Below are 27,966 nucleotides of genomic sequence, written 5' to 3'. Positions count from 1 at the left end.
CTAACGGGGGTGACATAAAATTCACGGTCATGGTAAGTTTGGTCCTTCTTGATTTCTCAAACTTGTCAAAGATATAATTCTTTCACTGCTTTTATAACGGAGTGTGCGAGTAAATTGATTTGCTTTTTGACAGAGTTTAGGAATAATTGTTTAGATTGTGATTTTTAACGAGGGTGACATAAAATTCATGGTCACGCTAGGTTTGGTCCTTCCTGATCCTTCAAAGCTGTCGAAGATATAATTCTTTCAATGCTTTTGTAACAGAGTGTACAAATAAAGTGATTTGCTTTTTGACAGTGTTTAGGAATAATTGTTTAGACTGTTTCTAACGAGGGTGACATAAATAAAATTCATGACCACGTTAGGTTTGGTCCTTCCTGAGCTTTCAAAGCTGTCGAAGATATAATTTCTTCACTGCTTTTGTAACGAAGCGTGTGAGTAAATTGATTTGCTCTTTGACAGTGTTTAGGAATAATTGTTTAAATTCTGTTTTCTAACGGGGGTGACATAAAATTCACGGTCATGGTAAGTTTGGTCCTTCTTGATTTCTCAAACTTGTCAAAGATATAATTCTTTCATTGCTTTTATAACGGAGTGTGCGAGTAAATTGATTTGTTTTTTGACAGTGTTGAAGAATAATTGTTTAGACTGTGTTTTTTGAAATAAAATTCACGTGTGGCAAAATTTAGAAATTTGACAGTAGTTTCAGTATGTCAGTAATGGAGGTTTGATAACAAATTTCTTAGAATTGAAGAGTCATTTATTTTTGGGGAGAATAGGATGATAAAGTGCCCTGTCAATTTGACAGTATTCAATTTTTACGTTAAGCACTTGGACAATATTTAGCTTTCCAAATTTCGAATTTCTATTTTTCATTTTGCGAAGTTTTTATATAAACAATGGGATATCTTTCGTCTCATCTATAATTAATTTCCTCGGGATTTAATTTTAATTAAAATTTTCGCGCAATTAGTGTCTTTTCCTTTCTTAATCCCTGGTGCAACGATTGACACCACTTATGAGATTGAAACTATACTCGGCACGTTTTAATGTGCACAGAATTTATATAAATTCCAAAAATTGTGGAATAAAATATTTTTCGTAAGAGTTTCTATACAATAGTTAATTAGAACGAGATACCTTCCCGATGCATAATTTTTCGCGATGAAATCGTGACGAGAGGCGTTAAATTCTGCATTCTAAAGGGTCAAGAGTTAAACGGAGCAATTATTCCGGATATTCGCGATAGCATCGCACGAACCGCTAATTCAACGTCGTTTAACCAGCTCATACGTACAAATTAGCTATCAAAACTCTTACCTTGCTCACAACGAAGTCTTTCTCGTCGAAATGACGGCCGAACATCTTCGGTGCCTCTCCAGGTATCGGATCGATCTTCACGCAAACTTCCTGACCTTTCCGCGCCGAGTCCACAGGCTTGTGATTATATTCTATACTCGAAACCACGCCCAAATCCACGAACTGCAAATCAAAACGATATCAAATTCTACCTGCGGCCAATTTTCGATTAAAAAGATCGTAAGCATCAGAACTATCCACTGGAGAACGCTGTACCGTCATCCACCTTCGCGTGTCATATAAAATATCTGATATCCAACCCAAAACTATCCCAATCTCAAGAATACTGTGCGTCAGCCATTTTGAAACTGATAATTTATCCATTTGCAGATATTATACAGAATATATGGAACTTAGTCAAAATTTGAAAATAAATCAGTTTAGACACTCGAGAAGATAAAATATATCCATTTCTATATATAATAAAAAGTATGTTGTACCTAACCTAATCTGTCCATTCGAGAATACTGTACGTCTTTCATTTTTATATATTATGTAAAGTTATATATAATGTAAACTTAACGCAAACCTAATCCAATCTATTTATTTGAGCATGCTGCACGTCAGCCATATTCGTACATCATAAAAATGACGCGGTACCTAACCTAAATTTAATACAAATCTCATCATAAATCAAATCTACATCTAATAAAGAAATACACAGTGCCTAGCCTAATATGTCTATTGGAGAATACTATACGTCATCCATTTCCATATATCATATAAAATACGTCATATCTAACCTAACCTCAACGCAAAACTAATCCAATCTATCCATTTGAGGACCCTGCTCGTCATCTCTATTCGTATATCATACAGACGATGGGATACCTAACCTAAATTTGACACAAACCACACCAAATATATCTAATTAATTCACGATACGTCCGATCCTTCATTTAATAAAAATAATACAGGGTACCTAACCTAATCTGTGTCACCCACCTTCTAACTGCACACAACGACCTAAAAATTATGATAAATTGTAATAAATCATAGCAATGGCGTCAGACCTGCTAGGCATTGCAGGTCAATAGCGACTTTTGGCACTATGTAGGCATCAAGGGGTCGTGTGCTTGGTTTTTGGGTTCAAAGGGGTCCTGCTGCTTTCAAGAACAGTTCAGTTCCGAAGCCATAGCATCACAAAACGTATTTAATCCTCTGCACTCGACGATTTTTTGGTTAGAGAAGAGTAGAAAATCAAAAATACTCTACTAAAAAGCTGACAATACTTTTTTCAGCAGTAAATAAAGAATTGTACAATAATAAAATTGTAGAATTATTTGACTTCGATACTTCGCACACTGTTACATTGCATTAAATTTGATACATGAATTAATATCGATTTTCCAAATTTTATGAAATGGTGACTAAAGCTCACCTCTCGAGTGCAAAGGGTTAATTATTGTAACTCGAAGAACACGTTTATTCTTTCCTCTCTTCATATTTGCATAAGTATATACATATATTTCACCAGTATTAAACACTATACATCTACATTGACCATAAAACTCTGTACGATTACTTGCCTACATGTTGCAATGAACGTACGATTTCACTCGGCGAATTGCAACCTAACCTAAAAGATACATAAAACCGAACTCTCCACCTTGCCCGTGTTTCGAAGATCACCAAGCTCATATACCAAGATCTACCTAGATCGGATCGGATGACACGGGTTGAAAAATCGAATTTTCCACGCGTGTCTGGCCCAGACTGCGCACGCGCAGTCTGTTTCGCAGCTTGTACCGGCGTTGTCGCCGTGTCTTTTTTCCATCCTCGATCGGCGTGTCTCCTTGCGTGGGTATAGCTCCGCCTATGCATTCCTTTCTGCGACCGGAAGTCGAGAGAAAACCGAGTACCTGAGCATTGCGCGTCGTCAGGGCCGACTCGGACGTAGGTACCTTTTCGCCGTGAATACCGGCGAGGATCGGTGGACCGAGTAGGCAGATACGCGGATACGTAGGCTGCTGGACCCTGTGGGCCGACGTACACGCAGTGATCCCCAAGTTTTTCCACCGCTTCTCGTCCTGCTAAGCGACGTCGCGTGATCCCGGCTGGAAAAACCATGATCGCGAGCGAGAGACCTATCCAGGGTGTCGCGGAGGAACTCGACGTGGAATCGGAGGATAAGAGGGTTCTGGTGAAGCGAAACGGCGCCGGGTAGCCGGGATTCGAGAGCACCCTGTAGAACGGCGCGCAGAGGCAAGAAAGCTCGAGCATGTCGTTTAGAATCGCGTTATTGCCGTAACACACCTGCAGCTGCAAGAGCGCCAAGTGGGCGATAAACCCGGACGCGAGTTTGCTTGGGGACACGCACAGATTGCAGCTTATCCTTTCCAAAGAATCACCTATAATTACGGCTAATTAACCGCTCTGCCTCCGTCCACCATTCGAACGCTCCATGCCAGACGAACGCGGATACAGCTGCGCCGAGGATGCTACTATTAATGAAACTTTTATCGGGGCAGCGTCTACAGAGGGTATCGGGTGTTTCCCAGGGAGCACGAGGATTTACGCGTTGGCGACTGGTAATGCGAGTTTTCCATTTCGCACGATACCGTCAAAGAGACTACGAATGGCGGAGGAATCTCGCGAGCGAATTGTTTCTTCATCGTTTGCAAATTTCTCAGACACGCGAATTACTGTATGGAGATAATTAAAATGGGATTAAAAAGAGCATTGACTATAGCATATGTAGCCGTATAAATCGCATTTCTGTGGTGCACGACGAATCCTGCGAGGGGGTTGGTCTTTGATTATTTAGAAATTTCTCAGAAACGCGAATTACTGTATGAAGATAATTAAAATCGAGTATCGCGAGATAATTAAAATGGGATTAAAAGGAACAGTGACTATAGTATATATAACCGTGTAAATCGCATTTCTATGGTGCACGATGAACCATGCGAGGGGGTTGATTTTTGACTATTTTGAAATTTCTTAGATACGTGAATTACTGTATGGAGATAATTAAAATCGAGTATCGCGAGGTAATTAAAATGGGATTAAAAGGAACAGTGATTATAGTATATATAACCGTGTAAGTCGCATTTCTATGGTGCACGATGAACCATGCGAGGGGGTTGATTTCTGACTATTTTGAAATTTCTGAAACGCGTATATTACTATAAGGAGATAATTAAAATCAAAGATCACGAGATAATTAAAATGGGATTAAAAAGAACGTCGACTATAGCATATATAACCGTGTAAATCGCATTTCTATGGTGCACGATGAACCATGCGAGGGGGTTGATTTCTGACTATTTTGAAATTTCTGAAACGCGTATATTACTATAAGGAGATAATTAAAATCAAAGATCACGAGATAATTAAAATGGGATTAAAAAGAACGTCGACTATAGTATATATAACCGTGTAAATCGCATTTCTATGGTGCACGATGAACCTTGCGAGGGGGTTGATTTTTGATTACTCTGAACTTTCTGGAATGCGTGTATTACTGTATGGAAATAATTAAAATCGAATATAGCAAGATAATTAAAATGGGATTAAAAAGAACATTAACTATAGCATATATAATCGTATAAATCGTAATGCTATGGTGCACGATAAACCTCGCGAGGGGGTTGATTTTTGACTACTTTGAACTTTTTGGGACGCGTTTATTACTATAAGGAGATAATTAAAATCGAAGATCATAAGATAATTAAAATCTGATTAAGAAGAACATTGACTATAGCATATGTAACCAAATAATCATATTTCTGTGGTGCACGATAAACCTAGCAAGGGGGTCGATTTTTGACTATTTTGAAATTTCTGAATTACGTATATTACTATAAGGAGATAATTAAAATCGAAGATCATGAGATAATTAAAACCGGATTAAGAAGAACATTGACTATAACATATGTAGCCATATAATCGTATTTCTGTGGTGCACGATAAACCCATCGAGGGGGTTGATTTTTGACTATTTTGAAATTTCTGAAATGCGTGTAATACTATAAGGAGATAATTAAAATCGAAGACCACGAGATAATTAAAATCTGATTAAAAAGAACATTGACTATAGCATATGTAGCCATATAATCGTATTTCTGTGGTGCACGATAAACCTAGCAAGGGGGTTGATTTTTGACTATTTTGAAATTTCTGAATTACGTATATTACTATAAGGAGATAATTAAAATCGAAGATCATGAGATAATTAAAACCGGATTAAGAAGAACATTGACTATAACATATGTAGCCATATAATCGTATTTCTGAGGTGCACGATGAATCCCTAGGGGGTTGATTTTTGACTACATTCAACTTTCTGAAACGCGTGTATTAGTGTATGGAGAGAATTAATTTACCGGATTTCAAGAAATTATTATAATCGGGAATAAAAGAAACTTGAACATAGCATACGTGATCAGACAACTCTTGCGAGGGAGTTGATTTTTACCTCGGATTAATCACATTACTAAATGTATTACTAACCTATCATGACAGGTCAAATAACAGGTAGACGAAGAAAGAACAAAAATAGATCCGAATAAAAAGAAAAAGGGAAACAAAAATTGTGAAGGGGAAAAATTGGTAAAATTAATTCAACGAATATCGGAAGAAAATTCGAGGAAAGAATTTTTGATAAAAATTGTGAAAATTGTGATTTAAGTGGTGGTGGATTTACTGTTAAGCGAGTAGGAGAGTGTACGGAGCAGGAGGAAAAGAAGGTCGAGGAAGACAGGACGAGATGGACGAGGTCGAAGGAAGCAGCAGCCCGGTATCAATCGATGGACAATGACCGGTCGTGTATTTCGAAACCCACGCCGAAAGAGCAATATACCCACACACGCGGTCGTAGTCGGCTGGAATCGAACCACGAGTCTGCTTCTCTTTGTTCCTCAGCGAGTGCTCTCTCGTCTCCCGTATCCTTCCTTCGATCCCGGTTACTTTTATGGTGTCGCGCGATCGGCCGATTTTCGACACTCTCCTACCGCATTACCATATATACATAATTGCAAGCGTGCGTCCCGAGAAAGTACGCGGCCGTGTTCGGTCTGCTCGCCTTACCGACGCTTCACCACGCTTTCTTTTCGCTCCTTTGCGACCTAACGCCTCGTCGTGAACGGCACCACAGGGTACCGATCTGCTTTTTTAATTCCAAAGGGTCTGTGAGGCATGCCTCGATAGTTGACGCAACTCTACCTCGGTAGTGGACGTAGCTTTGCCTCGATGGTAGACGCAGTTTTGTCTCGATAATGGACGAATTTTTGCCCGGATAGTAGGCCAATTTTTGTCTAGATAGTACAGGAATCCTTGCCCAGATAGTAGACGCAATTTTGCCTCGATAATAGGCGAATATTTGCCTCGATAGTGGATGCAGCTTTGCCTCGATGGTAGACGCGGTTTTGCCTCGATAATGGACGAATTTTTGCCTAGATAGTAGAGGAATTCTTGCTCAGACAGTAGATGTAATTTTGCCTAGATAGTAGACGCAGTTTTGCCTCGATAATGGACGAATTTTTGCCCGGATAGTAGACCAACTTTTGCCTAGATAGTAGAGGAATCCTTGCCCAGATAGTAGACGCAATTTTGCCTCGATAATAGACGAATATTTGCCTCGATAGTAGACGCAGTTTTGCCTCGATAATGGACGAATTTTTGCCCAGATAGTGGATCAATTTTTGCCTCGATGATGGACGAATTTTTGCCCGGATAGTAGACCAATTTTTGTCTAGATAGTAGAGGAATTTTTGCCCAGATAGTAGACTAATTTTGCCTCGATAACAGACGAATATTTGCCTCGATAATTGATGCAACTTTGCCTCGATAGTAGATGCAGCTTTGCCTCGATGGTAGACGCAGTTTTGCCTCGATAATGAACGAATTCTTGCCCAGATAGTAGACCAATCTTGCCTTGATAATAGACGAATATATGCCTCGATAGTTGATGCAACTTTGTCTAGATAGTAGATGCAGCTTTGCCTCGATAATGGACGAATTTTTACCCAGATAGTAGACCAATTTTAGTAGACCAATTTTTGCCTAGATAGTAGAGGAATTCTTGCTCAGACAATAGATGTAATTTTGCCTAGATAGTAGACACAGTTTTTCCTCGATAATGGACGAATTTTTGCCCAGATAGTGGACCAATTTTTGCCTCGATAATGGACGAATTTTTGCCCAGATAGTAGACCGATTTTTGTCTAGATAGTAGAGGAATTTTTGCCCAGATAGTAGACTAATTTTGCCTCGATAACAGACGAATATTTGCCTCGATAATTGATGCAACTTTGCCTCGATAGTAGATGCAGCTTTGCCTCGATGGTAGACGCAGTTTTGCCTCGATAATGAACGAATTCTTGCCCAGATAGTAGACCAATTTTTGTGTACATAGTAGAGGAATTCTTGCCCAGATAGTAGACCTAATTTTGCCTCGATAATAAACAAATTGTTGCCCAGATGGTAGACAAATTTTAGCCTCGATAGTAGACGCAGTTTTGCCTCGATAATAATCCAATTTGGTCCGACCATTATCGATGAAAACGACACGTTTCAAAGCGATTAAAATTGAATACGGAATTCCAAATCAAAGAATGAAAAATGATCACGCGAATCGTGATAACTTTAACGTCAATGCAATCTTACTCTCGTGATAGCGGGACCGTATCGTTGATCGGTATTCGATAATCGATGAACCAAAGCCCCGAGACACGTTACTGTATTTCGCATAACTGTTTGTACCAAGAGACGCTTTCGTTTTTCGTCTCCGCGAGGATGGCGTGTTAATTCGCGCGACACCAGCAGAGCCCGAGGTCCGTTAGCGATGCGACTGGAAGTAAACAGGTTTGGCCAATTGTTTTTTCCAGTTCGACTGGGAAAATTGGCCTCGCGTCTGGTTGCGAGCAGAAGAGACAAGGATGAGAACGCGTTTGGCGAGGATTCGCGACGTCTCCGCGTGGGTTAGCACGGATTCTTCTGCTCGCGAGCTGCCTCAGCCTCGAGGACACGTGGGAAGCCAGCCATGGGAAAAGGAGAATTTTATTTCGACCGATTTATTTTCTTCTTGCCTCGCAGCTTCGAATAGTCCGTGGCTTAACGCGGCTAACGAGAGTGTATTTTAAAAGCGAACTATTTCACCCGTACCATGACCATCCCACGTCCTCCGTCTGCTCCTTCCTATCCGGTCCTCTCTGTCTCGCTCCCTGTTCGCAGTTTTCTCCCCGCGTTCCTTATCTTCGTCCCGGCTGTGTATCGCGCCCGCGATACCAGATACTCGGTACCGGTAACGAACCGCGCCACTGATTAATACCGACGTTTGTCGCCCAGATCTATCCGGTGATTAGCGTCACTCTTCCCGTCCGGAAACCGAGACCAGCCACTTCGAAATATTCTCCTACCGTGCTAATTACCCGCTTACGACACTGAAATTACCGTGAAACGAGTGGAAACGAGTGGAAACGAGTGGAAACGAGTAGCCTCCAACAGCCACCGATTACGACGTTCCGTGTCCCTAGATTTTCCTAACTGCGTCCAACGAAACCACGGATAAGGCAACGAGGGAGCATTCCTTGCAAACGCGGTGGCTCGTGAAGGTATTTAACCACTTGCGCTATAAAGACGTGCCACGCACGTCGAGATGATGCTTTTGTTCCAAAGCCGCCAGCGACGTGTGTACCACGTGAATGTAACGTCTTACCGCATGTTATATTGTAGAACGCGGCACAGCAACCGAAAGTTAAATCGTAGAGCAAGTGGTTAAAGGTTATATTTCAAAGGAGTTGCTCTATACAAAAATTCTAATTTTTGTGGAAACTTGGGTGCAGTTGGAATGCAATGAGACAGTTATTTATGCGATGTAATTTATTATATAACAGGTAGGTTTAAGAGGGTGAAATGGATAGTTGAAGTTGTCAGCGCAATTTTGGTTTTCAATCGGGATTTTTTCGGATTAAGGTAGTATAGCTAATGTATTCGTGTTTTAATAAGTGTATTGATGTTTTAAAGAGAGGTTAAATGGGGACTTCTAGATCGGAAACTATCGTCAGTCATTGTACGTGGCAGCTGATTCACGCGGAGGACTTCCGGTCCATTTGGACCCACGCGATGATTGTCTATACGACGATGAGATTTGCAGCAGTAAAAGATAATGAATAATAGATAAATAAGCTAATGGGAATCTTAAACCCAACCCTATATATCGGAATAATAAATGAAACTAAATTCAGACTCTCGAGATTAATTCGCCATGCTTAGAGAGGTTATGTTTGCACATGTCTACGTCAAGAATACCGAAAATTGTATTCCATGCGTTACTTAGTGTACTAAAAGGGTAATGAATAATATAAAATGAATCTTAAACCAAAGTCTATACCCCAAAATACTAAATAACGAAATTCAGGCACTCGCGATAAATTCGCCATGCTTAGAGAGGTTATGTTTGCACATGTCTACGTCAAGAATAACGAAAATTGTATTCTATGCGTTAGTTAGTGTAATAAAAGGGTAATGAATAATATAAAATGAATCTTAAACCATATTCCATACAACAAAATACTAAAAACGAAATTTAGATTCTCAAGATTAATTTGCTATGTTTAGGGAGGTTATGTTTGCACATGTTTACGTCAAGAATACGGAAACTTGTATTTTATGCGTTACTGAATATAATAAAAGGGTAATAAATAACATAAAATGAATCTTAAACCAAACTCTGTACACCAAAATACTAAATAACGAAATTCAGACACTCGCAGTTAATTTGCCATGCTTAGAGAGGTTATGTTTGCACATATCTACGACAAGAATACGAAAACTAGTATTCTACGCGTTACTTAGTATAATAAAAGGGTAATGAATAACATAAAATGAATCTTAAACCAAAGTCTATACCCCAAAATACTAAATAACGAAATTCAGGCACTCGCGATAAATTCGCCATGCTTAGAGAGGTTATGTTTGCACATGTCTACGTCAAGAATACCGAAAATTGTATTCTATGCGTTAGTTAGTGTAATAAAAGGGTAATGAATAACATAAAATGAATCTTAAACCAAACTCTGTACACCAAAATACTAAATAACGAAATTCAGACACTCGCGGTTAATTTGCCATGCTTAGAGAGGTTATGTTTGCACATATCTACGTCAAGAATACGAAAACTAATATTCCATGCATTACTTATAATAATAGAAAATAATATAACACGGATCATAAACCAAATGACACGTACCAAAATATAAACTAACTAAATTCCGACTCTGGCAATTAATTCGTCATGCTTAGAGAGGTTATGTTTGCCCATGCCAAGAATACGAAAAGTTACAATAATAGTCGTAACTCTCGACAACAAAAGACATCGAGTAACTCACAATCTTGACCAATCCAACCAAACAACTGCAAACGCGAAAAAATTCAGACTCCTTTGAGAACGGACCCCGAGGATCGCGTCCGTGGTGCCAATCTCGCGAGGGTTGATCCCCGATCAAGCGTTTGGCGTGCACAGTCGGACAGGTGAAATTATTTTTGCTTTCATTCAGCCTCGTTCCTTTCTCGTGGTCGCGTATATACACGGTCGAGTTCTCGCAGCCTGATTCCCTTGTTTACGGTCGCCAAGAAGCGTGCCGTGGCACGACGAGACACGGTCCCGGGCCGCGGGCACCCGATTCGAAAGCGGGCATACTGAATGAGTCTAAGTTTAGTAAAGCGACCAACGGGGCCAACGTGGCAGCCGATGTACTCGAAGAACGTGTATCGCAGGCCAACTGTGCGCGATACAGAGAGGCGGACAGAAGCGTGAATCGGGCAGACAGTCGGGCCACGCGGGCCACGCGCCGAGGTGAAACGAGGGAAATTTATGTCGAGCTAACAGCGAGGATTTAACAGTAATTACCGACGATCTTTCTTCTCCCGGCGGACAGACGTCGTGCAACAAACGACGCGCGATTAACGCCACCGGCTCCGCTAATCGCGAGTATGGTAGTCGGACGGAGTTGCCTCTATTCGATTCTCCATTTCAACCGATTTCGCGAATTTCGTTAGACAAAGATCATCCGAAGCGCGAAATTGTTTCATTATTTCCTGCCTTTCTTTTCTCTTTTTGTATTTCTTTTTATATTTTATTTCTGCGTTAGACGGTGGCTGATTTCTATTTTACATTGCGTGGGACGAAGTGTGGTACAGAGACAAGGTATGCGCAAGGTGTATTTGATAGAAGAGGAAAAAATAAGAGGAAAATGTGGAATAAGATTTTTCCATATGCTCCTCCGTTTTGGAGAAAACTGGACTGGAAGTTCTCTTGGGGCGAGAAATTTTGGATTTGTGAGAGGGAGGACGCCTATGGACGCTTACAAATTTTGCGTTTGTGACACGGAGGGCGCCCACAGTCGCTTAGAAATTTTGCGTTTGTGACACAGAGGACGCCTATAGGCGCTCGGCGTAGTTTAGCTTTCTGGCACGGAGGGCACTTGTTTTCACAAAAATGGCGCACATCGTAACTCAATTCTTGCCCTATGGTACGGCCGTTGCGTATCAAAATCTGCCGTAGTCGAGGGGTTAATCTAGTATTAATAATTCTTATAGTAGGGGAAAAGATAAGACGAAAATGTGGAATAAAATTTTCCCATGTACCGCTCCATTTTCGAGAAAACTGACCTCGAAATTTCCTTGGGGCACACGCGATTAACCACTTGTACTGGTAAGAAATTCATCGATGCGTATATCGGAACGGTCCAGCGTTTCAGTGACAATTGCCTGACGACGTGTATACCACGTCGTTGGCGATTCTGCGACAAAAGCATTACGACGTGCGTGGCACGTCTTTCCAGTGCAAGTGGTATTCCTGATTTTGATAGTAGGGGAAAAAATAAGAGGAAAACGTGGAATAAAATTTTTCCATATAGCGCCCCATTTTGAAGAAATCTCATCTGGAAATTCCCTTGGGGCACAACCAACTAATCTAGTATTCCTGATTCTTATAGTAGGGGTAAAAATAAAAGGAAAATGTGGAATAAAATTTTTCCATACGCCCCTCCATTTTGGAGAAAATTCGCCTGGAATTTCACTTGGGGCACACCCGATTAATCCAGTATTCCTGATTTTGGTAGTAGGGGAAAAAATAAGAGGAAAACGTGGAATAAAATTTTTCCATATAGCGCCCCATTTTGAAGAAATCTCATCTGGAAATTCCCTTGGGGCACAACCAACTAATCTAGTATTCCTGATTCTTATTGTAGGGGTAAAAATAAAAGGAAAATGTGGAATAAAATTTTTCCATACGCCCCTCCATTTTGGAGAAAATTCGCCTGGAATTTCACTTGGGGCACACCCGATTAATCCAGTATTCCTGATTTTGGTAGTAGGGGAAAAAATAAGAGGAAAACGTGGAATAAAATTTTTCCATATAGCGCCCCATTTTGAAGAAATCTCATCTGGAAATTCCCTTGGGGCACAACCAACTAATCTAGTATTCCTGATTCTTATAGTAGGGGTAAAAATAAAAGGAAAATGTGGAATAAAATTTTTCCATACGCCCCTCCATTTTGGAGAAAATTCGCCTGGAATTTCACTTGGGGCACACCCGATTAATCCAGTATTCCTGATTTTGATAATAGGGGAAAAAATAAGAGGAAAACGTGGAATAAAATTTTTCCATATAGCGCCGCATTTTGGAGAAATCTCATCTGGAAATTCCCTTGGGGCACAACCAACTAATCTAGTATTCTTGATTCTTATAGTAGGGGTAAAATTAAAAGGAAAATGTGGAATAAAATTTTTCCATACGCCCCTCCATTTTGGAGAAAATTGGTGTGGAAGTTCTCTTGGGGCACACCCGATTAATCTACTATTCCTAACTATAACTATACTTCCAACTAACATGTACCTACTCACAGTTGTCTGCATAAATATTTCCAATATTGCACGTTGCTTTTTGCCAAACCTATCAGCTTGCTTTTCCTCCCCAAAACTCAAATAACTATACCAAATATGGCGACGGGTAATTAGTCAAACCAACGACTGTTCAACCTGAATTTTCTCCAGAACGAAAGATTGTACGGAAAGATTGCATTCTATAGTACATTTTCGATCTATTTTTAAGCGTAGTCGCATCCTGTATCGATCGATTAAGAGGAAGCGAATTAATCACTAGATTGTCACTTCTGCACGAGTAATCGTTTCTCCAGTTGATCCAGTCTCAATCCCGGAAATACGGGATCGCATAATTTTTCTTACGCCTGTACCAGACATCTCGTACAAGAGCCACCTGTCAACCCAACGAAGATTTAACGCGAAATCGGAACTCGTTCAATGAGGCTAGCGTTCCATCTCGATCAAGATGTTCGGAGATTTGTCAGGTGGTCTAATTGCTTAAGCACCGTTCGCAAGCCGGTGTCAACGGTATAACGAAGCGAGGAAATAGGGAGAGAAGTTCACGGGGTACCGGTTTCTATGATTGTTGATTTATCGAGGATTTAAGTGATAGCGATCCGAAAATTGCGAAACGGGACCGACAGTGACGAAACGAGGAAATGAACGAAGATAAGTTCGCGAAGTACGGATTAGATATACTTATCGGCGTGATTAAGGTGTTTGAAAGTCGATCTGCAGATATGAGTAATGAAGCACCTATTACGAAATAGCAGTATCGGAAATGAAAGGAATCAAAATTATGATAAAAATTGAAAGACAATAGAGTGAATGATATCTTCCACGTATCTTCCCCATTAAATTACTTGAAAATCGAAACCATAAAAATCAAATTGTAAATCAATTATAAGACAATCGTATCACTAATGGAAAAGCAATAAATCAAAGAAGATTTTCTTATTTCTTTTGTATTACATTATTTTACCATGAAAAAGGTTCTCTTGGAAACGAAATTGGCAGAAATTCGATAACAAAACAATAGAAAATCACGTATCACGAAAGTCCCCATGACTTCGAATTTCCCTATATAAAACAGTAATATCATTAGTGGAAAAGCAACAAAATCCAGATGATTTTCCTATTTCTTTTCTATTCAATTATTTCACCATGAAAAGCATTCCCCTGCAAACGAAATTAGCAAAAATTCAACAACAAAACAGTAGAAAAGCAACGCATCACGAAAATCTTCCTATATAATTTCTCTATATAAAACAATAATATCACTAGTGGAAAAGCAACAAAATCTAGATGATTTTCCTACTTCTTTTCTATTAAATTATTTCATCATGAAAAAGACTCTCCTGAAATGGAAATTGGCAAAAATTCAACAAAAAAACAATAAAAAAGCAGTGCATCACGAAAATCTTCCTATATACTTTCCCTATATAATTCCCTATATAATTCCCTATATACCGCTATCAACTAATTCCGAAATTCACATATCACAGCGCTTTTCTTACTAATTCACCGATCTACACCTAACACGATATCTCAGTAATCTGACATTTGTCGTACATTGAATATTACCGCTTGTCATTCACACGAATTTCCCTATATAATTTCCCTATATATTCCCACAAATCAATACCGAAATCCACATCGCAGTCACAGCGCTTCTGTCATTAATTCACAGATCTACACCCAACACGAGATCTCAATAATCTGACATTTGTCATATATTGGATATTACTGCTTGTCATTTACACAAATTTCCCTATATAATTTCCCTATACACCAACGCAAACCAGTCCCGAAATCTACATTGCAGCCACAGCGCTTTTGTTATTAATTCACCGATCTACATCTAACATGAAATTTCAGTAATCTGACATTTGTCATATATTGGATATTACTGCTTGTCATTTACACAAATTTCCCTATATAATTTCCCTATACACCAACGCAAACCAGTCCCGAAACGCACATTGCATCCACACGAGTGCTTCTCCGATTGCAAAACGACATGGAGGATAATGGAAGATACGCGGGAGGAAGTGGCCGGAGTTCCGATTTCCACGTTTGCCTCGTGGAAGATGTATTTCCGTGGAAGACGGACGCCAGGGAGAAGAGGAAGGAAGAAAGAGGGTGAAGGAAAAGCGAAGCGAAACGGGACGAAAAGAGGGTCGATGTTGGCATACTCGGGAGCAGACGCAGCGCAGCGAGAGAACGCGTGAGACGGGAACCGGAAGTCTATTTTCGTGAGCCGCACCGATTTAGAAAGCTTTATAGTTTGTACGAGCCTGAGCGGCTAACAGCCAACCGTCGGTGTGGCTCGCTGCTTTGAGTGCATGCACAAATTGAGATTTGTGCGGCATTCTCTCTCGATCCTCTCCTCGCGCGCGTTTCCTTCCTCCGGCCAGGCGTTTCCAGCCACGCTCTATTCCACTTCCGCGGAAAACCGCGATAAAAATCACCAGGAAATCCCTAGCATCGCGACCGCGTGCACCGGAAGACCGGCCTCCGCGCTATCGCGCACGCTGCACAACGAACCGCGATTTTTCGATCGGTAATCGAAAATCGGTCATTATTTTTCCAACTGACGTAAACAATTTCGATCAAAGATGGCGCGTGTATAGGAACAATGTGCATCGAAGAAGTTACTAGTATTTCACTGTGACGAATATAATTTACAATATTAGGGAACAATTCTATCGACATGAATTGTTACTAGCTCTTTGTACCTTCAATTCCCGTTTAATTAAATTCCAAAAATTTAGAACCGCGATTTTTCGATCGGTAATCGAAAATCGGTAATCATTTTTCCAACTGACGTAAACAATTTCGATCAAAGATGGCGCGTGTATAGGAACAATGTGCATCGAAGAAGTTACTAGTATTTCACTGTGACGAATATAATTTACAATATTAAGGAATAATTCTATCGATATGAATTGTTACTAGCTCTTTGTACCTTCAATTCCCGTTTAATTAAATTCCAAAAATTTAGAACCGCGATTTTTCGATCGGTAATCGAAAATCGGTAATCATTTTTCCAACTGACGTAAACAATTTCGATCAAAGATGGCGCGTGTATAGGAACAATGTGCATCGAAGAAGTTACTAGTATTTCACTGTGACGAATATAATTTACAATATTAAGGAATAATTCTATCGATATGAATTGTTACTAGCTCTTTGTACCTTCAATTCCCGTTTAATTAAATTCCAAAAATTTAGAACCGCGATTTTTCGATCGGTAATCGAAAATCGGTAATCATTTTTCCAACTGACGTAAACAATTTCGATCAAAGATGGCGCGTGTATAGGAACAATGTGCATCGAAGAAGTTACTAGTATTTCACTGTGACGAATATAATTTACAATATTAAGGAATAATTCTATCGATATGAATTGTTACTAGCTCTTTGTACCTTCAATTCCCGTTTAATTAAATTCCAAAAATTTAGAACCGCGATTTTTCGATCGGTAATCGAAAATCGGTAATCATTTTTCCAACTGACGTAAACAATTTCGATCAAAGATGGCGCGTGTATAGGAACAATGTGCATCGAAGAAGTTACTAGTATTTCACTGTGACGAATATAATTTACAATATTAGGGAATAATTCTATCGATATGAATTGTTACTAGCTCCTTGTACCTTCAATTCCCGTTTAATTAAATTCCAAAAATTTAGAACCGCGATTTTTCCATCGGTAATCGAAAATCGGTAATTGTTTTTCGAAATACCGTAAACAATTTTCAAATTCAAAAATTTATTTATTAATTAATATGTCAAATTTATAGTAACGCAACGATGCGTGGAGTGTCGAAGTAAAATAATTTTACGTCTTAATTTGTAGCTTTATTCACTGCTTTATGGCAGCATGTCTTCGAATTCCTATTTTTCTGTAATTATTAATATTTAACTGTGACGAACATAATCTACAATATTAGAGAATAATTCTATCGATATGGATTGTTAATACTAATCTTATACTGGAAGAGCTGTTGTCGAGATAGTCATTCGAATCGAAGCAACAATAAAAATTAAAAGTAAGATTCAACCAATTATTCAAGATACAAATAGATATATAATATATACCGGGTGTCCCAAAATTCAGTAAGTAATTTAAAAAATAATTTTAATAGAAAACACAGGCTTTTAATTTAAAATTATAAATATTATTCAACAACGAAGACGCGTTGTTCTTTCGTGTAACGCTGCATTTTTAATAACCCTGAACTGTCAACTGTCACACTGTCATTTTTCTTCATTGGGAACACGTCATCGAACAAATGGCGCAAAATTCAAATCTTGCGTGATTTTTGGGACACCCTAACCACTTTCCATATAATTAACATTAAACTAGGATTTGAGATTAAAAATCACTATATTCTTGGATACTGCTTAACCCATTGGCATCATCGCTCTAAAGAGGGTCTGTCAAGCTCTCCATTGAAATTCAGTCTAATAAACGATTCCATATAATTAACATTAAACTAGGATTTGAGATTAAAAATCACTATATTCTTGGATACTGCTTGACCCATTGGCATCATCGCTCTAAAGAGGGTCTGTCAAGATCTCCATTGAAATTCAGTCTAACAAACGAACTCTTATTTATATTTAATTGAAAAATTATACATATTCTAAAATAAAATTATTTTACATGATACCATTATATAAATATTTATTTTTCTACACAGCTGATAAACGAGATAAACTACAGAATAAACAAAACTGACTATACATTTACCTAACTTTGCTCTATCCATCTGACCCCATTTCAATTTCCTACAAATAGATATATTATTATTATTTATTATTAACCCTTTGCACTCGAGAGGTGACTCTCAGTCACCATTTAATCAGATTCTAAAGATCGACGTTAATTAATATATAAAATTTAAAATTACCTAACGATGCGCGGAATGTCGAAGAAAAATAATTCTACGTCTTAATTTGCATATGATTTCTCACTTACCATTTTAAAAATATCGTCCACTCTATGACAGAAAGTCTTCGAATTACTATTTTTCTGTAACGAAAAAATTGTCGAGTGCAAAGGGTTAATGTTAATTTATTGAATTAATATATTATTAGTTGATATTAAATGTCCTTAAGTCCATTAAATTATTTTTCTTCCTATTTTCGTACAATTATTTTACGTAAGTATATATATCGTAACGAGAAGTGCCGTTCTTTCTTCGATTTTTAGCACACCCAGCTAAAATATCAACGATCGCTATCGCTGAAATTTATGCTAACACATCGGCCACGTGTGCGACGTACCTTTGATCTACCGGCCTGTTAATGAATCAGACGGATGAGTCAATGAATGAAATCCCCACCGCGTCGACCATACTTCCGAGTACTATAGCGAACAGCAATTTCAAGGAATCCTCGATATTTATTTATTTATTATATTTAGCTCGGATAGAGATCTGTACCGTGCAACGAGAGAATGACGATCGAACGTTACCTAACGTTAAACTTACCACGATCACATGACCAGTGAATGAAAACGAAGTGAAATTCTAGAAAAATGGAATAACGAGAGATAAATTGAAACATTGATGAGATATATGCAGATACGCAATTTAGAACAAAAGTTTTGAAAATGATTTTGTAAACCATAATAGATTTAAGATTGCATTGAGATGACACAGAGACGAGCTACGCTCTTCATGGTATCGATAGAATTATACTTGTCACGTTTTAGCATATGTAAAATTCAGACAAATTTTAAGAATCCTTTAAGACAGAGAATCTTTGGATTCTGACTCTTCTCTAGTCAAAAAATCGTCGAGTGTCAAGGGTCAATAAAGATCACTTTTTCGTTTGACAGTTCTGGCCTACATCTGCCAGCAGAGAGCATAAATCTTGAGACAGGATGGAGAAGTCTAAGATCAGTCTTGTAAATGTCGAATAACGGAGAACTGCATAAAGAACGTGAACTGGTCGTAAAACTGAAATTTATGAGACCTGTCAACCGATGACAGCATAGATAATCTCGAAAAGAAGCAATACATTCGCGATGGCTCTCCTGTTCTCCAAACTCGACGCTAATCCTCTGCCATTTTGTATCGATTTAATTAAATCCTCCATAATTTTCATACCCGAAACACAGTTTCTTGTGGTACGTATCTAGGTATAGTCTGTTCAACTTAATTTCAGAAAAATATATCGACATGGATGCGTTTTTAACTGGAAAAACGTGGGAGCAGCATAGCAAGGAGCTTCCTAACTCTCTAGATTCCTATAAAAACTAGCTTTCTAGCTTCATAGGAAAACTAGCTTCCTAGCATCCTGGAAAAGCTAGTCTCCTAGCTTCCTAACTTCTTAGGAAAGCTAGCCTCCTAGCTCCCTAGATTCCTATGAAAACTAGCTTACTAGCATTCTAGGAAAATTAGTTTCTTAGCTCCTTGGCTTCATAGGAAAGCTAGTTTCCTAGCTTCCTAGCTTCTTAGGAAAATTAGCTTCTTAGCTCCTTAGATTCCTATGAAAACTAGCTTCCTAGCTCCCTAGATTCCTATGAAAATTAGCTTACTAGCATTCTAGGGAAACTAGTTTCCTAGCTCCTTGGCTTCCTAGGAAAGCTAGTTTCCTAGCTCCTTAGATTCCTATGAAAACTAGCTTCCCAGCATCCTAGGAAAACTGGTTTCCTAGCTCCCTAGCTTTCTAACTTCCTAGCTTCCTAGCTTCCTAGCTCCCTAGATTCCTGTGAAAACTAGCTTCCTAACTCCCTAGATTCCCATGAAAACTAGCTTCCTAGCTTCCTAGCTCCCTAGATTCCTGTGAAAACTAGCTTCCTAACTCCCTAGATTCCTATGAAAACTAGCTTCCTAGCTTCCTAGCTTCTTAGGAAAACTAGTTTCCTAGCTCCCTAGATTCCTGTGAAAACTAGCTTTCTAACTCCCTAGATTCCTATGAAAACTAGCTTCCTAACTCCCTAGATTCCTATGAAAAGTAGCTTCCTAGCTTCCTAGCTTCTTAGGAAAACTAGCTGCCTAACTCCCTAGATTTCTATGAAAACTAGCTTCCTAACTCCCTAGATTCCTATGAAAACTAGCTTCCTAGCTTTGAATCAATTAGGCTCGGGTACAGAACGCAATTTGCACCCCAAAGTGTTGCTGTTTTAATCCAGATCCATGATGATAGTGTCTACACAGTCGTCTATCTGATATTTCAACGAGAAATCCCAAAAATCTGTTGTTCGCGCTCGATCTATCATTTTATATCAATCTTATCTCATCTCTTGCGCGTCACGACGGCGCGAAAACAAATCGACGAACAAAACAATAGACTTTCCTGCTCGGGACCAGGCAATCAGGTTTGCCAGTTACACGTGTCAGCATCGATTCTCTCAAGCGTGACCCATTATGTCCATTTTCATCTTCTCAGCTGCATCTATCCTTTCCCTATTTCCCGTGCTCCTCGCTAAGATCCGCCGAGAACTGCCAAGAATTCGAATGTCCAGGGCTCGTACCCGACAGGAAATTTATTTGAACTTGATAGCACCTTAACTACGTTTATCGGTAATTGTTTCCGGTTTTTAGACTTCGTTTAGCTGCAGCTAATGCCGAAATCGGTACCGAGCCTGTTAGCACAGCGCCATTACGATTTTCTGAAATCCCCAGGCTAGTAATTTTGCAGGATCGAACGTAATTTTTCCGAAGCTCGTCTCCATTTAACCGATCTAGATTGAAACGCATCGTTTCATGCAACCACAGCCATGATAGTCCGTAATGAGCAACAAAATGGCGGTGAAAAGAGAAGATTCTCAACGAATATTGAAATAATACCGGTATCAATTTTGACATTTGACAGTAAATAGGCTTTGATCCTATGAAGGCATCGATATTTCAGTTTCCACGTAGCTTTTCCTGAATAATACCAGTATGAAGAGACTTTTCAGCGAGCTAGATCAACGGGAGCCAAGCTTCTGGACCTCGAGTCGAAGACTGTCAAAAGAAAATGACACTTTGTAGAGAGTACATCAACAGGAAGTGCGAACTTCTTTTCTTTTCACGCTGCAGAATGCACATTGTCAACTTATCGAGATGGGACAGTGTTTAATCCACCTAACCTCAAAGAGTTACAATCAAATGCGTCTATGTGACGTGAGAAAATTGGAAATGCTCGGTTAATCGTAGCAAAAGTTGAAATGCTTATTAATTACGATTTTGTGAGGTCTGAAAAATTTGTTCAGGGCCCAAGTCAGGATCTGTGGACCACGATTTAGGGAGCGGTGGGCTAATCGTAGCAAAAATTGAAACGTTTATCAATTACGATTTTCTGGGGGTTTGAAAAATTATTTCAGGGTCCAAGTTAGAGTTTACGGACCACGACTTGGCGAACCATGAGCTAGATAGCGATGGAACCCGGACATAGAAGTCGCGCGACAGGCATTCCTTTCTCAGGAGGGACGAGCAGGATCCGCTCTGTTTCGTCAACAAGGCGATTACCGTCGGTACTCGTGGTTAGCAAAATTAATCGCGAGCCCGGGTAAAATGATCTACTCGACATTGGAAACTCGACATCCGGCCAACCGCGTTTCTCTCTCCTCTACGCCGATATCTCACTCTCTCTCTCTCTCGCCTTTCCTCCGCCCTCTTTATCTCTCTTCCTCTCGCTTCTCTCTTTCCCAAGCTATTTCTCCTTTTTTTTCCTTCCTTCGCTACGATAGCAACGTTAACCAGCTGCCTACTTAGAGAAACACGACGGAAAGAGAGAGAAAGAGAGAGAGAGGTGGTCGAGACGAGTAGCAGGAGAGGGGAGAGAGAGCGAGAGAGAGAAGTTGGAATGAGGCAGAATACGCGCGCATACTAACGCATCGATGCCACTTACTCACCAACCACATCCCGTCTTTCGGCCTTCCGGCTTGTCTGTAACTTTCGTGGAAACGCCTCTGGCTTCCTTCCGGTCGTTTATCACTCGGTAGACGCTCTAAACGTAGATACGCTGTCCCACGTATGTTCGTTTCACCCCCACCACCGGCTGTCTCGTCACCCTTTCCTGTCCCTCCGCGACCGCCATCTTCCTCCCTTTTCTCCCCTTTTTTCTCCCTTTTTCTCCCTCCCTCCTATTCATCTTTTTCCTTCCTTTTCATTCCACTTTAGAGGGGGCGGCATCTCCACTTATATGCCCTTCTTCTACACATTTTGACCTTTCCTCTAATATTAGCCGGCACGTTTTCCCTTTTCGCGCCACCGACAGCGGCTGCAAGGTTGGAAGGCTCGGATGCCGTTATCTTTAACCCTCTATACCCTTGCCACGCGTACCAATACACGCTTTCCTTTAGGAGTCCCTCTCCGAGATCACCCGGTAACCGTGTTTTTGTCCCGATGTCTCTATTCTCTGCCAAAAACGGTCACGGGGTAATACTCGTGCAAGAGTTCTAGGTGACTGCTCGAGTGTCGTTCTTTTTGAGCTTCGATAGGCTTGTCTCGTGTATCGATATGCGTTAAAAGTATGTGAAAATCACTTAGTACCCCGTTTTCCTGATCTCCGTACCTCTATTCTGTGTCAAAAAAGATCAGAAGCCAATATACCCTAGAAGGAATTGTACAAGATCGCTCGTTTTTGTGAAAGTATTCGAATATCATCATTCTCAAACCTAACTGCATCCTTGCCACGTGTACCAATATGACACCTCTTCATATGAGAGTCCTCTGACAGTCGTTAACTCATTTTCCTGATCCCATCGTCCCCATTCGGTGTCAAAAAAGGTATGTACTCGCGAAAGAATTGTATAAAGTCGGTTGCTCTTTAAAAATTATTCGAATATCATCATTGTCAACTCTAGTCGTATCCTTGCCACGTGTAAAGGACTCATATGAGAGTCCTCTGACAGTCGTCAACTCATTTTCCTGATCCCATCGTCCCCATTCGGTGTCAAAAACGGAATGTACTCGCGAAAGAATTGTATACAGTCGGTCACTCTTTAAAAATTATTCAAATATATCATTGTCAACTCCAGTTGTATGCTTGCCACGTGTAAAGGACTCATATGAGAGTCCTCTGACAGTCGTTAACTCATTTTCCTGATCCCAACGTCCCCATTCCGCGGTCAAGGTAGGAATATACTCGCGAAAGTATTATATACGATCGTTTTAAAAAAATTATTCGAAAATTGCGTGTTTCTTAACCTGCCTGACTGCATCCTGGCCACGTGTACCACTACGTCACGTCTTGATGCGGAGCCTCGCGGAGCTACCGCGTTACCCCGTTTTCCCGACCTCGGTGTCTCTATCCAGCGTCGAAAGCGCGTTCACGAGCTAACGCTCGTGAAAAAATTCTACGACTCGCATATCGCGCTCGATAATGAAACACGTTTCGTATTCCGTTCGCGTGCTCGTTAATTAGCTTCCCTCGCGGTCCCGCTCGGCCAATCCGCTCCGACGTGTTAATTTTCTACTCGCAATCAGTAAATTTACAAATGTATTCTGGTACCTGCTAGCCGGACGAGGAGGAAAACGAGGGGGAGATCGAGCGTGTAGGAAGAGGGAGAGAGAGAGGAAGAGAGAGAGGAAGAAAGAGAGGAAGAGAGAGAGAGGGAAAGGAAGAACGTTACGAGCGGCCTTCCGCCGGAAGGGGACTCACACACCACGGAGTTTCTAGTTCCTGTCACTCCGGACGGGAATATAATTCGTGGTGGCTCGAAAATCTTCTTCGCGTTTCCTTGATATAATTATCGTCGAACGTCGAACCGCCGACCGGAAGTCGCGTTTAAATTCGTAACGCCGTTCCGCTAATTATGCCCCGGCCGTTATGCCATTGAAATGATACCTGCACGTTGCAACACGTATTACGTTCGTGGAATCGATGAACGTACGCCATTAATTCGATAACCACCTTGCCTTGCATTCCTAGCCCGCCTTTCAGCCTAATCTCTCGCCATCGAAATGCTAATTTCGGGTATTCCCATAATGGCGGATAGACTCGTACAGGACGTGGCTAATTTAACGAAATATCGTAATATCCATTATCCGCATGGGTCGATTAGCGAAGGACATGTTGGACATGATGTCATCGCTATGTCATCACTAATACTATTGTACTAAATACTAATATTAAAATATACAATATTTTTCATTGCCAGTTATAATACCATTTCCAACGAAGCAATTAAGTTTATCATATTCGTAGTAGGCTTCTCTGGGTATATCTACCGAGGAAATTAACTCGATCCACTCCACGTTTCTCGCGATACGATTTCTTCCACGAAACCTCTCCGATCGAAATGGAGATATCGTTTGTTTACAGAAATCGGCATGCAAACGACGATGACAACCGTTCTATCGTTCCAAGCACCTAACTTGTCTCGATCGAAATGGTAATATCGTTTATTCGCACAAATCGATGCTCAGAGGACAATAAACGCGATTAAATCGACACCTGATCAGGTGTCTTTGCCTCCCTACTTAATATCTCGCGATGGAAATGCGAATTTCGGTGTTCACTCGCAAAAATCGGTTCGCAGCAGACGAGTATGCCTATTAATTCGGCAACGCGACTTTCTCCCCAATTTTCCCGATAGAAATGGCTTCGATGTTCATTTATATGCACCGATCCGTAGAAAGATCGATTCGATAGCCGACCAATCGTCTTTTCGTGACACGATTTTCTACACGCGAGATTTTTCGCGATCGGAATGGTAATCCGTGTTTATTTGCACGGATCGATTCGCAGAAGACAGCAAACGCAATTGACTGGGCGACCTCACTGCCACTTTTGCAGCGTGACTTTGCATGCAACGATTGAAACAATACCGATGATGCATAGATCGGATCGCAGGAAACGACGCATTATCGGGACTTAATTTCGAAATTCTTCAGATGACATCTGATATCGTGAAAGGTTAATCACGAACAACGGTTTGATCGCGAAAGCGAGTAGCATTGGATCGGTTATAGATAAACTTTATCCGATTTCGCAAAAATCCTTCTTTAACGCTAGAACTGCCGATCTTTAATGTGTACCTAACTATAACGTGCATAGATTATAGTAATTTTCAGCGGTACGATAAATATTAGTGAATATATCGATTACAGTTCTTTCTTAATACGAGTTGATACCAATTTTATTCTTAAAGAAAGTGTATGTGTTCGGTGATTGCAAAAAGAAAAATTCTAGGACCAGTCATCATCCTGAAATGGATGGGCCCTTTTTGCCTGTTCGAATTCTAATCGGAACTTCAAGCACGAGAGATAGTTGTCGAAACTTCGACGATAAGAGAACCTTCTTGGGCTTTGGAGAGTCTAGACGATCCCTTTTTCACCTAAAGGCTACTCGTCTCGAGTTGTTCGAGTTTCCAGCCATCGTGACGAGACTTCGTGAAAGAGCTTGAAGCAACGTCGTGAAAAATGCGATTCCAGGTAGACAGAAAGTTGGGACACAAGCGTAACGCATTGTCTTTTGCCGCGTAATCGATATTTCCTTCGCGCCGATTTCCTGCTACGTTCCAATCGTTATCGATCACGTTATTTATCCCCTCGTTGCTGAAGATTTAATGCACCGAGACGTCATAACTTCGAAGACTGATCGGTAATAATGTCCAATTATTTTCGCCGACTCCGCCATCCGTTCGACGTTTCCTTGCGATTTGCGGGGAAAAATTGTAATTTATATTTCAGAATTTATTTTATTGTTTTAATTACCCTACTATTTGAAATAAAGTCAACGTTATCTCTTTCGCGAGTAAATCTTGTGTGAACGATATCGTGTAGATGATGGGACACGCGTAGGAAGAGGTTACGATATTTACGTTACGTTTATTGGAGATATGGACCGTGGTGGCGCTAGTGAGTTAAGTGGAAAATCGTCTCAAAGCCGCTCTACTCGTGAACGGGTTAACTTTACTACAAGAAACTGCACACTATCGGTAATTACAAACACAAGACGTCAGAAACGAGTCACTTTGACACCTTTCATAGTTCTAATACCGTAGGATGGCGAATTCAGGTCTTGAGACAAAATTGTCGAAAGAACAAGAACGCAATAACACAAACTGAAAACTCGTAAACTGATTTAACTTAGGAAAAGAAGACCAAGATAACGAAACGAAAACGCACAAAGACGCACTCTTTTAAAACTCTCTTTCCAACACCAAGCGACTCACGCTTGTGCTGGTCACAACCGATTTCTAAGGACTCTATTTTGCTTGTCAAGGACCACGCTTTTATGCTTTCCTTAACCCACGCTGTAGGGGAGTTACACAACTTAATTTTGTTATATAGAATAACTTTTCGATTTGCTTCTAGAAGATATCGATGGCATAGCCAATTCGCGATTTCTTTTGGTATCCTACAATACTAATCGAAATTAACAATTACACCCGTGTTAACGCTGCTTATTCACCACGTTCATGCAAAACTATATACATTCCACTGCTCCGCAATTTCAATTACACGTTGTTAAAAATACACACCGTAATCACTTCTTCGAGCAATAGCAAAAAGAAAATTGGACAATTTTAATCGGACTGATCTAAAATAATCCAATCTTCGAGGAATTAATTTATATTCTATAATTTACCGTAACCTTATCGTTAGAATTAATTCACAGAAAAGCTAGCATAGCCAAGATGCTCTCGCAGTCACGTAACTTTGAGGAAAGTTAGCCGATTCGCGGATGCAATGGATTAATCAGTCGACTATTCCAGAAAGTGGAGTAAGATGGAAAAGAGATGGACGAAAGAGGAGTATCGCGAGCATAGGTGGATCGTGTCATCGGAGAGGAACAGACAGCGGCGATGGAGGAAAAGGGATAAGACGAAGAAAAGGAATGGCGGAACGGCAAGAAAACGGCAGGCTGAAAGAATCCGCCGGATTTCCGCTCGATGTTAAAGCGCCTATCGAGGCCGTTGCGCAACGCGCGTGCACGCCCGATAACGACGGAAGCCGTGCAAATGCCTCCGACGTTGCGAGTGGATTTTATCTCTGCTGGCCGATCGGATTTTCGTCGATCCCACACGTTGCTCCTCGTTAATCCGTTCTTCTCGCCGCGACACTTTTTCTCCCTTTCCGAGAAATTCCGATCGGCCTAACGACTTCTTAATTATAGTGATTCGGCCGGCCGCGTGTAAACGGACACTTAAAAATTGCGCAATGGAATTCCACGTACGAGGCGGCGGAGGATGGAGGGAATTAACGTCGGAATGAAATTTGGGTAGGATCCACGGGTTTTGTTCTTTTCACGCAACGAAATTCGAATTTTGCGAATTATTCTCGTGTTTTATTTCTCGGCAGAGTTTACCACCTTTTTCCGTTTTTCGCCTCTGTACACGGGTGTAATTTAACACGGGAGTGGTGGACCCTGCTGCTCTATGTAAGTAGCTTGAGTTATTGTACTGTATTATTATGCTCGAAATATTTCATTGATATCGAATCATTACAATTTATGCAAGTAAATTTAGGTATTATACCGTATTATGATTTTTAAATGCTGCATTTGTGTCGAATTATTATAATTTATGCAAGTAAATTTAGTTATTATACCGTATTATTATTTTTAAATGCTACATTCGTATCGAATTATTACAATTTATGCAAGTAAATTTAGTTATTGTACCGTATTATTATTTTTTAAATGCTGCATTTGAGTCGAATTATTACAATATACGTAAGTAATTTAAATTAGTTATTACACTGTATTATTACTTTTGAAATACTGTATTTGCACTGTATTATTATTTTTTATACTGTATTGCATTATCGCAATTTATGTAAGTAAATTAAATTAATGTATCATATTATTATTATTATTATTGAAAT

The 27,966-nt window shown here is 40.1% G+C and overlaps 1 protein-coding gene across 1 annotated transcript in view; it reads right to left on the bottom strand.

Annotated features, from left to right (window-relative positions):
• Positions 1-27,966, bottom strand: part of eIF5B (eukaryotic translation initiation factor 5B) — a 75,185-nt gene that overhangs the window by 17,320 nt on the left and 29,899 nt on the right. Inside the window, exon 15 of the mRNA XM_017907820.1 lies at positions 1,321-1,482. Within this exon, the coding sequence (XP_017763309.1) occupies positions 1,321-1,482 (162 nt within the window). The remainder of the gene's footprint in view (positions 1-1,320; positions 1,483-27,966) is intronic.

Source organism: Eufriesea mexicana, unplaced genomic scaffold (genome assembly GCF_001483705.2).
Source record: "Eufriesea mexicana isolate 0111107269 unplaced genomic scaffold, ASM148370v2 scaffold9187, whole genome shotgun sequence".
Taxonomy (NCBI): domain Eukaryota; kingdom Metazoa; phylum Arthropoda; class Insecta; order Hymenoptera; family Apidae; genus Eufriesea; species Eufriesea mexicana.
Note: the sequence above shows the minus strand (reverse complement) of the source record. Positions and strands in the feature narration are given on the sequence as shown.